Below are 13,544 nucleotides of genomic sequence, written 5' to 3' on the forward strand. Positions count from 1 at the left end.
TGAGTATTGGATATTTATGGGTGATGATTATTACAACTTAATGATTTGTTTGATTACTAATATTCTTTTGAGTACTTACTATGTGGCAAGTACCATGCTAAGCAATTGACATGTATTATATTCTTTAATTCTCACAACAGCGCTGTAAAATAGATTCCACTTGTGTCCTCTTTTATAGATTAGGGAAATGAGATTTTTCTTAAATAAGAGGTTAAATAAATTGCCCAAGGTTATGCATTGAGTGAGTGGGCAGAGCCGTTTTGGGGATTCAGGCCCACATCTGTCTAATTCCAGACCTTATCCCTTAATCAATACGCTATACGTATCCCCCATGTGACTTGTTTATTAGTGTAATAGCATGGTAGTGGAGCGTATCAAAGTAATGTTTGTTGTATCTGTCTTTATAGGAAAACTAGACATTCCCAGCTGATGCAGTAGTTGAAATGATGTCATATAAATGAGATCCCTAACTTTCATAACTTTGGAAGGTGATAGTGTCCTCTTAGAGTCACTTAGTGACAGTGAAATTCATTATTTTAGAATTCTCATAACCAGTTTCTCTTAAAAAGTCAAATGGCTTTTTTAAGATTTAAATCATTTTTATGTATAAATGTGTGAAAAATTAAGTTATATCTATATATAACGCTGCAAAAAAATATTGGCTTTAATATTTGGTTCTGTATTTAGAAGAATGAATCTTGCAGATTTACACATTACATTTTATTTGATTAGAGAGGTGTTTCCCAAGTTACATTGCTACTTTTATGATTGCATATGACCTAAATTTGAATATCCACTGATGACTGTTGGGAAATTTTATTAAAATTTATCATCTCTGAAAAGTCACTTTTAACAGTGAATGTGTTTTGTTGAATTCTAGGGGGAAGTTTGCAGTGGTGAGGAAATGTATACAGAAAGATTCTGGAAAAGAATTTGCAGCAAAGTTCATGAGAAAAAGAAGAAAAGGCCAAGATTGTCGGACAGAAATAATTCATGAAATTGCTGTTCTTGAACTAGCACAGGACGATCCTTGGGTCATTAACTTACACGCAGTCTATGAGACGCCATCGGAAATGATCCTAGTTCTGGAGTAGTAAGTGTCGTCTCCCTTCCTGAGTTCGTTCCATAGTCCACACTCCTTTATCGGTGCCACTCATCTGTGATAACGTGGCAGGCCCTGGTTCTTTAGAAATCTGAAGATTTTCCAGAGCTTTTTTGTGTGTTCTTCTTATTCATTTGACATATCCCAAATTTGCAAGGATGCATGTATGTTATGTTTTTCATTTTCACTCTTTAATGAAATTCCTTTGAAAATAAGTTCTCTTATGTTCTTATTAGAGGCTTTCTTAAGAAGGTAAGTGGCACCAAGATAATATTAAAATAAAAAACATTTTATAATCCCTTACATGTCCATATAGTCAAAGTTATTAATCCTTCTTTAAGAAATGATTGTTTTGATTCATACCATGTTTCCAATTTGGGTAAGTAAGTAAGGACAGCAGAGAAAACAGCTTTGGAAAATGAAGGACAGTTTTTTCTTCTTAGGAAATCCTGTTTTCTTCTCTGCTTCTCCTGCCAAAGGAAAAGATTGATAGATTTGAGTACATTAAAAAGCATTATTAGTACATAATATGAACACAAAATGAAAAGGCTCAGGGAAAAAATAGTTCTAATATCTGTTCACCCAAAATGATTAATATTTCTTTAATATATAACTAGATCTTACCAATATACACATAAACATGAACCTCCCAGTGTCAAAAAAAAAAAAAAAAAGGACAAAGAAAGGATATAAAGAGAAATTCCACACAGAAACCTGTGTAAATGGCCTATACATACGTGAAAAATATTGATTTTTACAGTTTTTATAATGTAAATTTAAAAATAAGTTGCCGATTTCTCTCTATGTAAGATCGTCGGATATCATGAAGAAAAGTGATACTCATGACTTGGATCATCTCATTTATACTACAGGTGGGAGTATTACCTGGTGTAACTCTTCTGGAGCACAGTGTGGAGTATGTATCAAAAGCCCTAAAAATATATATACTCTTTAACCCAGCAATTTCACATACATAAATTTTTTCACAAGGAGATAATCAGGCCATTGTGCAAAGATGTATTACAAAAACGTTTAGTGCAGCAGTATCTACGTAACAAAAAAAGAAATAATCTAAATGTTTAATGGTAAGAGGTTGGTGAAATAAGTGATCATGTCATGAGATGGATTGCTCTGCAGTCATTTTAAAAGATATGGTAGATAAAAATGTACTACATAGAAAGATGTTTTAAAATATTAAGTTAAAAAAAAAGAAACGTTACAAAATAACGTGTCTATTATTACCTTGTTTTTATTTAAAAGTTTATAGAGGGAGAAGTCTGGACGGCTAAAATAGTGTGTTCCTCTTGCTAATATAACTCAAGGGCATTGTGTTTATATATTTTAATTCGTAATTTCACTTGTAGGAATCCCTTCAAAGAAAAAATAAAATGTGAACAATGGAAAGCATGGAAGTGTTTTCCATTGTGTATTTTTAATTATAATAGAAATATCCACAAATGATCAAATGCTGAAGAAATGTAGTCGCTGTGGATTCTATCTCCGTGCACTTGTTTTCCAGTTGTTAAAAAAAAAGGTTGGTTGAGAGGATTTTGGTTTTCGGTTTGTCCTGGAGAGGCTCGAGTTAGGATTGGAAATTGATCCGGAAGAGACCCTCCAGCCATCCTCTCCTCATTCCTCTCCCGTCCTCACAAACCTGCTCTTCAGCCTCCGCGCAGGTCTTCAGTCTTCCGTCTGCTCCTGCCTTTTCTTCCGTTACATTCCCTTCCCTTCTGTGGTCCTTACCGCACCTAGGCCCTCACCGGCGCCTCACGTTACTTCCTTCTTCCTGTTGCTCTCCCTCTGCAACTCCTTCTGCCCGTTTGAAACGTGGGACGCAGGCTGTGTGTCCCTCCTCCTGCCCGTCCTTGGGAGTACCTGCGTAGTCTTCAGTCTGCTTATTACAAGGGTGAGAGGTGCATCCTCAGCTGGGCTCTTGGTGTACCTGGGTAATTCTTTACCTAATCTCTCAGCCCCTTCTTTTACCATCCCCGGCAGGCGGGCAGGAGCTAATTAAAACCTTGACCACACTTACTGTGTCACCCACTTCCCACCTGTTAGACACCGAGGCTTCTCTTCCTTCATGGAGGAAATAAAGGCCGTCAGACACACACGCCTCAGCATCCCTCTCTAACTGCTCTCACCTGCTTGCCTTCTGTTCCGAGGAAGAGATTCCACTCCTTAACTCGAAGGCTAAAACTTTGACATACGTTCTTTAATCCTCTTCCTCTTCTAGGACTTGAGTTTTATGTTTTAGTCACTTATCTAACCTTTCTCTCAGAGTCCCTCTCCTCTAGTGATTCTTTTCCCTCCATCTTCCAGGATTTCAGTCACTTCTCTCCTGAAATTTCTGGTCCTCAGCTTTGACTCTTTCTGAACTAATGTCCTGCCCTTCTCTTTCCTTTACTGTTGTGGTCTTTAAAGGAGTCGTCTGCATTTACAGCTTTCCTCACCTTCCAGTCAGTTTTATTCTAGTTCGTTGATCCATCCATCTGCTCGTGTGCCGATACTCCACCGCTTTTCAGTCTAATGCCATCTGCTCTCCTAAAACTTTCATGAGGTCATCAGCCCTGTTTGCCAAAATCAATCTCCTCATTTTAGTGTTCATTCTACTTCTTACTCTCTTTAAACACTTGATATTATACCTTCTTCTCTTGAAATTATGTTCTTCCTTGCCTTTCGTGGCCCTCTTTTATTTTTTAAATCGTAGAGCCTTTTCCCCTTCATCTACTATATAAATATAAGTGCTCCACACAGCTCATTAGTGTTACTCTGGTCATACATTTATATTCTGCACGTTTACCCTGGATGATAACAATCCATTTTTGTGGCTTCAGCTATTTTTTTCATGCCGGTTATTGCTGGTTATTTCCAAATCTTTATCTCCAGCGTCAGACCTTTCCCTCAGCTCCAGCTGCTCTACTGCATATCCCTGAATCCACCTGCACATCATGACCGATGCACGATCAGTATGTTTTCACCCCTGCATTGCTGCCCTTCTAATGCCCATGTTTCTTTGCTCCCCACTTCCAGTAGTATCCCTGTTTATTTCATCACTCAAGTAGAAACCTTGGGTCTATCCTTGATTGCTTTGTCTCATTTAATGCTCGTGTGTAATGAATTACCAAGTCTTCCACTTGAACCTCTCCCCTGCTGGTCCCTTTTTCATTGTGTTTGCTGTTTCTCCTCTGTGTTGGGTCCTCTCTCTCGCATGGACTTTCACAGTAGCTGCTTAGCTGATCACTCTAGCTTCAATTCTAGGGCATCCCTCAGGCTCCTGTTGGATAGATGACCTACACATAGCTGTGGCAATATTATTCCCTCGCTTAGAAATCTTTGGTAGCTCTGTTGCTTCCATGATCATGTTTCTGGAACTACAGAACAGTATGATTTGGCCAAAACTTTCTGTGTTCTACTTTTTCTTTGAAGAGGAAGTCTTAGAATTAGACTTTGGACATTGAGATATCAGAATTCTCGGCCATGTCAACAGATTGTTGTTACGGAAGCAGGCAGGTTCACGATTACTGTATTACTCATTCCACCTGCCATGTGCTTTGGGTACTAAGGTGCTGGTAATACGAAAGTGAAACTAGCATAACCCCTTTGTTTCCAAGTGCTATAGTTTAGTGAAAGAGATAGAAATGATGGCAACATCCTTGGTGTTTTACTAGAATTCTTGTTAGTTGCTGTGGGAACATAGATGAGGTGTTAATAGTCGTAGTTAAGAATTTACTATGTGCCAGGCACTGTGCTAAGTCTTCTCTGCCAGCTTTGTATACATCATTTATATGCTTTATATACATTATTTGCGCATTTTAGTTTTAAATTTTCTCCAGCTTTACAAGACGTGATTGACATAGAACATGCTGTAAGTTTGAGGTCTGCAACGTTTTGGTACACTTATATCTTGCAAAATGATTACCACCAGGGCATTAGCTAACACCTGCATCACGTCACATAATTACCATTTCTTTTCTGTGGTGAGAACATTTAAGATCTACTCTCTTAGCAACTTTAAAGTATATAACACAGTATTATTAACTGTAATAATCATACATTAGATTTCCAGAACTTACCTTATAACTAGAAGTTTATACTCTGACCAACAGCTCCTTTTTCCCCACCCCTAGTCCCTGGTAACCACATTCTAATCTCTATTTCCATTTGAGTTTGCCTTTTGTAGATTCCACCTATAAGTGATATCATACAGTATTTGCCCTTTTCTGTGTGACTTATTTCACTTAGCATGATGCCCTCAAGTCCCATCCACATTTTTGCAAATGGAAGGATGTCATTCTTTCTTGTGGCTGAACAATATTCCATTATACATATACATACATACATACATATATATATATATATATATATATATATATATATACACACACACACACACATATATACACACCACATCTTCTTTACCCATTCACGTTTTGACAGACACTCAGATTGTTTCCATATGTTAGCTATTGTGAAGAAGCCTGCAGTGAACATGGGGGTGTAGATATCTCTTCGAGATCCTGCTTTCATTTCTTTTGGATACATACCCAGAAGTGGAATTGCTGGATCATATGGTAGTTCTATTTTTAATTTTTTGAGGAACCTCCCTACTGTTTTCCAGGGTGGCTGCACCAATTTACATTCCCATCAGCAGTGCACAGGGGTTCTCTTTCTTCCACATCCTTGCCAACACTTTCTGTCTCTTGCCTTTTTGATGATAGCCATCCTAACAGGTGTGAGGTGATGATAGCTCATTGTGGTTTTGATTTGCATTTTCCCAATGATTAGTGATGTTGAGGACCTTTTCATGTGTCTGTTGGCCATTTGTATGTCTTCTTTGTGAACATGTCTATGTAGTTCCTCTGCCCATTTTTTTAATTGGAGTATTTGGTCTTTTGCTATTCAGTTGTATGAGTTCTTTATATACTTTGGATACTAACCCCTTATCAGATATATGATTTGCAAATATTTTCTCCCATTCCATAGTTGCCTTTTTATTTTGTGATGATTTCCTCAGCTGTGCAGAAGCTTTTTAATTTGATGTAGTCCCAGTTGTTTATTTTTGCTTTTGTTATCAAATCCAAAAAATCATTGCCAGGACTGATGTCAAGGAACTTACCCCCTATGTTTTCTTCTAGGAGTTTTATGGTTTCAGGTCTTACATTCAAGTCTTTGATCCATTTTGAGTTGTCTTTCGTGTATGTGTAGGTCGGGGTCCAGTTTCCTTCATTTGCATGTGAATATTGAGTTTTCCAAATACCATTTATTGAAGAGACTGTTCTTCCCCCGTTGCATACTCTTTATACTTTATACTTCTCTTTATACTTTGTTATAAGTTAAATAATGATATATGCATGATTTTATTTCTGGGCTTTCTGTTCTGTTCCATTGATCTATATGTCTGTTTCTATGCCAATACCATACTGTTGTGATACTATAGCTTTGTAATATATTTTGAAACTGGGCTGATGCCTCCAGATTTGTTCTTCCTCAAGATTGCTTTGGGTATTTGGGGTCTTTTGTGGTTCCATACAAATTTTAGGATTGTTCTTTCTCTGTGAAAAATGCCATTGGAATTTTGATACGAATTGCGTTGAATCTGTAGATCACTTTGGGTAGTATGGATATTTAATAATATTAATTCTTCCAGGCCATGAGCAGAATGTCTTTCCATTTATTTGTGTCTTCTTCAGTATTTTTCACCAGTGTCTTAGTTTTCCATGAATAGATATATCATTTCTCGGTTAAAAATATTCTAAGAATTCTATTCTTTTCGATGTTATTGAAAATGGGATTGTTTTGTTAATTTCTCTTTCTGATAGTTCATTGTTAGTGTATGGAAGAAACACACTGATTTTGGTGTACTGATTTTGTATCCTGCAACTGAAATTGTTTTCTGGGGGGTTTTTTGGGTTTTTTGGGGTTTTTTTTGCGGTACGCGGGCCTCTCACTGTTGTGGCCTCTCCTGTTGCGGAGCACAGGCTCCGGACGCACAGGCTCAGCAGCCATGGCTTACGGGCCCAGCCGCTCCACGGCATGTGGGATCTTCCCGGACCGGGGCACGAACCCGTGTCCCCTGCATCGACAGGCGGACTCTCAACCACTGCGCCACCAGGGAAGCTCTGAAATTGTTTTATTTATAAATTTTAGAACAAAATTTTATATGTAAGAAAAAAAATTCAGAATAATAATCAACCTAAGATCACACCACAAGTAGCAGAGCCAAGATTTAGCCCAGGAGTGTGTGATTCCAAAGCTTTTAGCCAAGCACTGTGCACCTTTATTCCACCAGAGAGTTGCTAGGGAGTGCTTGTGAAGGAGATATTTAGCGTTACATAGCAGCCATCATTGCCTCACTTGGGATTTTTCAGGTTGTTTGGACTGTGTCCCATGCTTTTCTGTCTGACTTCTATTCTACCTCATCTCCTGCTAGTTACTTCTCCAACCTCCCCCTGCATTCTAGGCACACTTTTTTTCTCTCTCAGTGCTTAAAGATATCATTGCATTGTCATCTGCCTTGCATTGTTTATGACAAGAAGTCTGTGTCGATTCTTGATACCCCTGTATGTGTGCCTTTTTAAAGATTTTTCTCTTTCACACTGGTTTTCAGCAACTTGAATATAAAGTGCCTTGATTTTCTTTGTTTATCCTGCTTGGGGTTTATTGAGCTACGTGGATCTTTTAGTTTTTATCAGATTTGGCGATTTTTTGGCAATTATTTAAAAAGATATTTTTCTGCCCCCACCTCTCTCTCCCCGTTTCCTCAATACAGTGTGTTAAACTGGTTGATGCTGTCGCTCAGGTCCCTAGGGTCCTATTTATTCTCCGCGCCACACCCCCGTACTTTAGATAGATGGCTTCCATTTCCGTCTTCAAATTTGCTGATTCTTCTATAGTGTCTGATCTGCTGTAAAGCCTGGCCAGTGAAATCTTCACTATAAATATTGTATTTTTCATTCTCTAGCAGTTCCATGTGGTTCTTTTCATACCTTCCATCTCTCTCCTTGTTGCGTTCATATTTACTTTAAATCCTTCAGTGTATTTATAATACCTGTTTTAAAGTCCTTACCTGCCAATTCCATCATGTCTGGGTCTGTTTTTATTTTCCTGTTAGTTGTGAGTTGTAAGTGGTGGCATTTTCAGATGTCTAGTATTTTTTGGAAGGATGCCATATATTTCGAATGGCACAGTGCTGGGTGGATTTTATGATCTTCCACTAAAAGAATGGTGATGTTTGTTTTGGCAGGCAGTTAAATTACTTGTGGATCAGACTTACTGGGTGGGTCTAGGGCTACTTTAGCCTTTAATAAGGCTAAAATATGGCATTCTGGGGGGTCTGCTGAATGCCCCAGGTGCTTGGCATGGTTTTTCTCCTCAAACTGGGTAAAATTCAGATATCTTATTCTGTCCTTGGTGAATGCTAGGGCTTGTTCAGCTTATGATTTCCTGGTAGTTCTTTGCCTGACCTCAGTTTTATCCAGTGAATGTGCATATAAGTACCTTGTCTAAGACTCTGGGGTACAACTAAGCAGATGTCTGCAGGTCTCTCTCTGTGTAGAACCCTCCTCCCTGGTCCTCTGCCTGTACAAAGTCCAGCTGCCTTAGCCTTGTCAAACTCCCTTCCTACCTCCTCAATTTAGCAAGGCTGCTGTTCTGCTTGGGATCCTCCCCAGCCCTGTACCACGTGCTGTAAATTACCTCCAAGTAGAAAGACAGAGCGTAGGGCTCAGCTTGCTTGTGCCTCCACCTCAGGGATAATGGTCCTAACGGCCTGTTGTTCTTATGTCTGAAAATAGCTGGTTCATATACTTGGCTCATTTTCTCATTGTTTATGGGTAAGTAGCTGCTCATCCTTCTGTGAGTGTACCAGTTATTTGTCACACCAACAGGCCCTTATACATATGTCCACTCTGCCTGGGATGCACTCCTGCCATTCCATCTAGTGGATTCCTGTTCATTCCTGAAGGCTCAGAATAAGTGTCATCTCTCTAAGATTTTTTTTCTCTTTCCTTCCAATTAATTGCTCATTTGCTAAGTTACCAAATCACTTGATATATAACTTCACACTCATGTGTATTTATGCATACATATTCCTAAAATTATCTTCCGTCTTTCTCTTCCCAACTAAAACTTATAATTTATCTTTCTTGGCCTAGCACATAGCACAGGGCCTCTAACATATTTGATTGATATTTGTTGAATTTGAATAGTGAGGGAGTAGAGATCCAAACTGGGCCTCTACATGGGATAGAAATGGAAATACTGGTTTAGGTAGAAAAAGGAGTGTTTGGTGCCTAAGTTTGGAAGCTGTGATCCAGCTAAGGTGCAAGCAGCCAGGGAAAGTCACTTACACTTAGCTTCTAAACATCATTTATATGGCTCTGAATAATGTTGACAAAGAGATACTTACAACTTTCTGAGGACGACTAACTAGAAAATTGAAATTCACCGTTCTTAATATTTTGTGTAAAAATCGTTTTGGTGTAAAATTTTTTGAAAAGCCCTTGAGTTAATTGTTTTGTAAAAGATATTTGGGTAAAAAGTTAAATGAATTCATTTCTTTGTGATTTTAAAGTTGTGGAAAATAAGCACTGCTGGAGTAAAGTGTACTGTAATAAAGCTGTGGAAGTCTCGCTGTAGTGAAAGGGAGACGTAGCAAACTGTGCTGCTCCGAGCACACACACAAAGGTGTGAAGCACCTTCCTTCCCACACAAACTTCTGTGTGAAGGAAGGTGCTTTGTGCGAAGTTGTTAACATTCTTGTGTTTTCTGTTACCATACTTGACAGATGCTTTGAACATCTCAAGTTCCTTAGTAAAATTTTACTTGGTTCCATTAGTGAATATGACAGTTAGTTAAATGGGTCAGGCTTAAATGTAAGTAGGGTGAGCTGATATGGTGGCCGTCCCTTGTACCGAGAGGGCGTGTTAAGTCTTACTGATCGCTCAAGGCTGGCTTTTACAGTTTTTTTGTTACAATAGCCTGCATTGAAGTACATCCTTGAAAATTTTTAGCAAACTAGTTTTGCGCTTCACATTTTGTGCTTATGTGAACTGCTTACATTCTTGGGAAAACAGAGAGGAAAACCCTTTTGTTAAAGCGAGAATGGGTAAACATCATAGTGGAAAGGACTAATAATAAATTGTTCTTAGATTTTAGGTGAAGAAATCCTTGTATTTATGTAAATTGACCGCTATTGAATTTTACTGTGGGTGGTAGTGTTGAGCTGAGAGGCCCAGAGGACAGTAAATTGAGACTGGCGAACTTTTGCAACCGAAATGCATTTGTCTGTCTCAGCTGAGGAAAATAGGCAGTTCTGAGTGTAGCCTTCATGTGCAGGGGACTCCGTGGACTGCACATCGCATCCTGGTGCATCTCTAGCTGCTGCGACCGAGTGCACTCAGCTCATGCTCACTAACTGCCTGCTCAGTGTACAGCACTGCCGGGCTGTCACTAATTTACTGCTTGGTTCTGTTGTCAATGCTCACCCTTTCCTTTCTTATGAGTTATGCATCACTTTAGCTTTGCCTGAATATGTGATGGCCATTTTACAGTTAATTACATAAAAATTGTTTTGATGCTTTCATGTATGGTTTTCTCATACTGTAATTAAAATATAATTGTCAGTTGTATAGGTTTAACCAAATGAAAATTTGAATCAGCCAGCGAGTTATTTTCTTTCACTCTCACCACCTACAGCTTTTCAGCTAAACTTAAATAGGTTCTTAGCTGACTTTGGTGAAAATTTTTGTTTCCTTTTATAGACAGAATTTGGAAAGTAGGTTGCCCTAACAAAAAAAAAGGAAGGAAGGAAGGCTGGAAGGAAAGAACTAAATTATCTTATGAAAAGGAAACGAATGAGCAGCTTTTGTTTGACAGTAGCATGGCTGTTTGGAGTTGCGTATTTCAGATTAATTTTTATAACAACTTCATGGAAGCAATCCAGTCTTTTTTTTAAAAAAAAAAAACACATAAAGGAAAATTTGAGATAGGACATGAGCTGTCATTTATGGTAAGAACAGATTGTTAAAATATGGAATTTCTGCTGAAGGGAAAGAAAAATTGTAAATGATTTGTTTCTTTTATTGGCAAAATTATTCAGAGGAAAAAAAAAAACTGAGGTGCTTTGGCCAGAGGGTGGAAGAAAGTTTAAGTACGTACCGCTCTTTTGGTGAGCCTAGGTCATATCTACTGAAATTTCAAAAGCACATTCCTTTCACGCCAGCATTTTCATCCCAGTATCTATGCTGAAGACTACTTACTGACACAGGCGCTGACAGGAACCTTCACACACCTTCGCATCACAACATTGTTTATAATCATGAATAATTAGGAAAAAAAAAAAACACCTAAATGTCCTTCAAAGGGGAATGGCTAAATAAACTATGGTTTTTCTATTCACAAGTTTGCAGGAATTAAAAATTCTGAGGTAGGACTTCTCTGATGGCGCAGTGGTTAAGAATCCACCTGCCAATGCAGGGGACATGGGTTGGATCCCTGGTCTGGGAAGATCCCACATGCCGCAAAGCAACTAAGCCCGCGAGCCACAACTGCTAAGCCTATGCGCTGCAACTACTAAAGCCGCGCCTTCTAGGGCCCCGCGTGCCGCAACTACTGAGCCCACGTGCTGCAACTACTGAAGCCCGTGCGCCTAGAGCCCGTGCTCCGTGACAAGAGAAGACACCACAATGAAGAATAGCCCCTGCTCGCCTCAACTAGAGAAAGCCCGCCTGCAGCAATGAAGATCCAAGTCAGCCAAAAAATTTTAAAAATAAAAGATAAAAATTATGAGATAGATATAAAACCATCATGGAAAAGACTCTTAAGGCATGTTTAAGTAATTTAAAAAAGTAATAGAACAGTATCAGTTAGAATGTTGCCATTTATGTGTCTTTAAAAATCCTGAATACTAATATTTTTGTATGCATTTAAATATATTTTAAAAATCTGGAAGGTTGGAGTACACCTGAGTGATAACAGAGCTTACTTCTAAATGTAGCTCTGGACTGGGGGAAGGCATTTCCCCCAGTGGAGGGCATTTGCTTTATTTGCATTATTTGCATTTTTTTACAAAAACAATGTTTTTTGTATTCTGTAACTAAAAATTCTTGAGAATTTTTTTACTTGAAAGTGTGTTAATATATTTTACTACTAAGGTTTAGTTCTTGAAGTTCTGAAGCTGATGTTTTTATTTAGCTTTGGAAATGCTTATCTGAGCTTAAATTTTTACTTAAAAAATATTGGATTTCAGCATATAGATGGACGAAAGTTTACACACATTCAAATTATAGTCTATGTAAATAAAGATACCTACTGTGTCTAAATATTAAGAACAAAAAGGCTATTTTTAATGAGTCCTCTTCCTTTCTGTTGAAAATGTGCTTCTCATCTTCTCTAGTGCTGCTGGGGGTGAAATCTTTGACCAGTGTGTTGCAGACAGAGAAGAAGCCTTTAAGGAAAAAGATGTTCAGAGACTCATGCGGCAGATTTTAGAAGGTGTTCGCTTTTTACACGTTCGTGACGTAGTTCATCTTGATTTGAAGGTAAGAGCTGAATTACTTTACAGTTTTGAGGTTGCTGGAGAATGACACTCTAGATGCGAGATATCTCACAGTGGTTTCCTCCAATATTTGTCAGGTTTGTGTGTTTTATTAGGTAACAGGGATATAAGAAGTGAGTCATAACTTGTATCCTCTAGCCAGTTTTATCAGGGAGAGAATGCACATGTGCATACATAGAAAGATAAATAATAATACATTGCCCCGGAAATGGAGCTTTGAGGGTATTGCTGGGGTAGGTGAAGGCTTCCTGGCGGAGACAGGGCTTGAGCTAGACCTTTCCAAAAAGTTAGGATTTAGATAGATAAAGAAGAATAGGAGAAAGTTAACTCAAAAGAGTTAGGAATACTTGTGATGTGTTTGGACAAAACTAAATGGAAAATTTCCTCTGGAATTGGAAGATGACGTAGGAGATATTGAAAGTTGAGAAAAGGCCAGATTCCCGGGGTTCACATGTCACGGAGTGATAGGTGATATTTGAGCAGAAATATTTGAAAAGCAGTGTTGTGGAAAATTAGGCAGGCAGCAATAAATAAAATAAATTAGGGAATGAAAGCAATCAGAGGCAGGTAGATTTTTAATTTGAAATTGTCAAAGAAGGAAGGGGAGGAAGGAGGAGAGAAAATACAAAGGGTGGTATCAGTCACCATCCTTTCAAGTGACACGGACGCCAGCTGAAAGCAGGGTAATCGAAAGAGGAACTGTCATTGGCTAAAAAGTCCAGGGTAATTCTGGCTGCAGTTACAGCACTATTCATTCATCCAGATATTGCCAGCACTTGGTTTTTCTTCAGTTCTCAGCTCTACCTCCTCCAAATGGCAATAAAATGGTGGTGAGTTAGATGCAACCGTTTTTTAGCCTCACAACTGCCCTGAGACTCAGCAGGA

The 13,544-nt window shown here is 38.5% G+C and overlaps 1 protein-coding gene across 1 annotated transcript in view; it reads left to right on the forward strand.

Moving 5' to 3' along the window:
• The first annotated feature begins 884 nt into the window (after positions 1-884).
• The window catches only part of STK17A (serine/threonine kinase 17a), a 27,821-nt gene continuing 15,161 nt past the window's right edge, over positions 885-13,544 (forward strand). The window contains exons 1-2 of the mRNA XM_007446986.1: positions 885-1,093; positions 12,498-12,642. Of these exons, the coding sequence (XP_007447048.1) occupies positions 948-1,093; positions 12,498-12,642 (291 nt within the window). The 5' untranslated portion in view covers positions 885-947. The remainder of the gene's footprint in view (positions 1,094-12,497; positions 12,643-13,544) is intronic.

The sequence above is a fragment of the Lipotes vexillifer genome, unplaced genomic scaffold (assembly GCF_000442215.2).
Source record: "Lipotes vexillifer unplaced genomic scaffold, Lipotes_vexillifer_v1.1 scaffold1359, whole genome shotgun sequence".
NCBI lineage: Eukaryota > Metazoa > Chordata > Mammalia > Artiodactyla > Lipotidae > Lipotes > Lipotes vexillifer.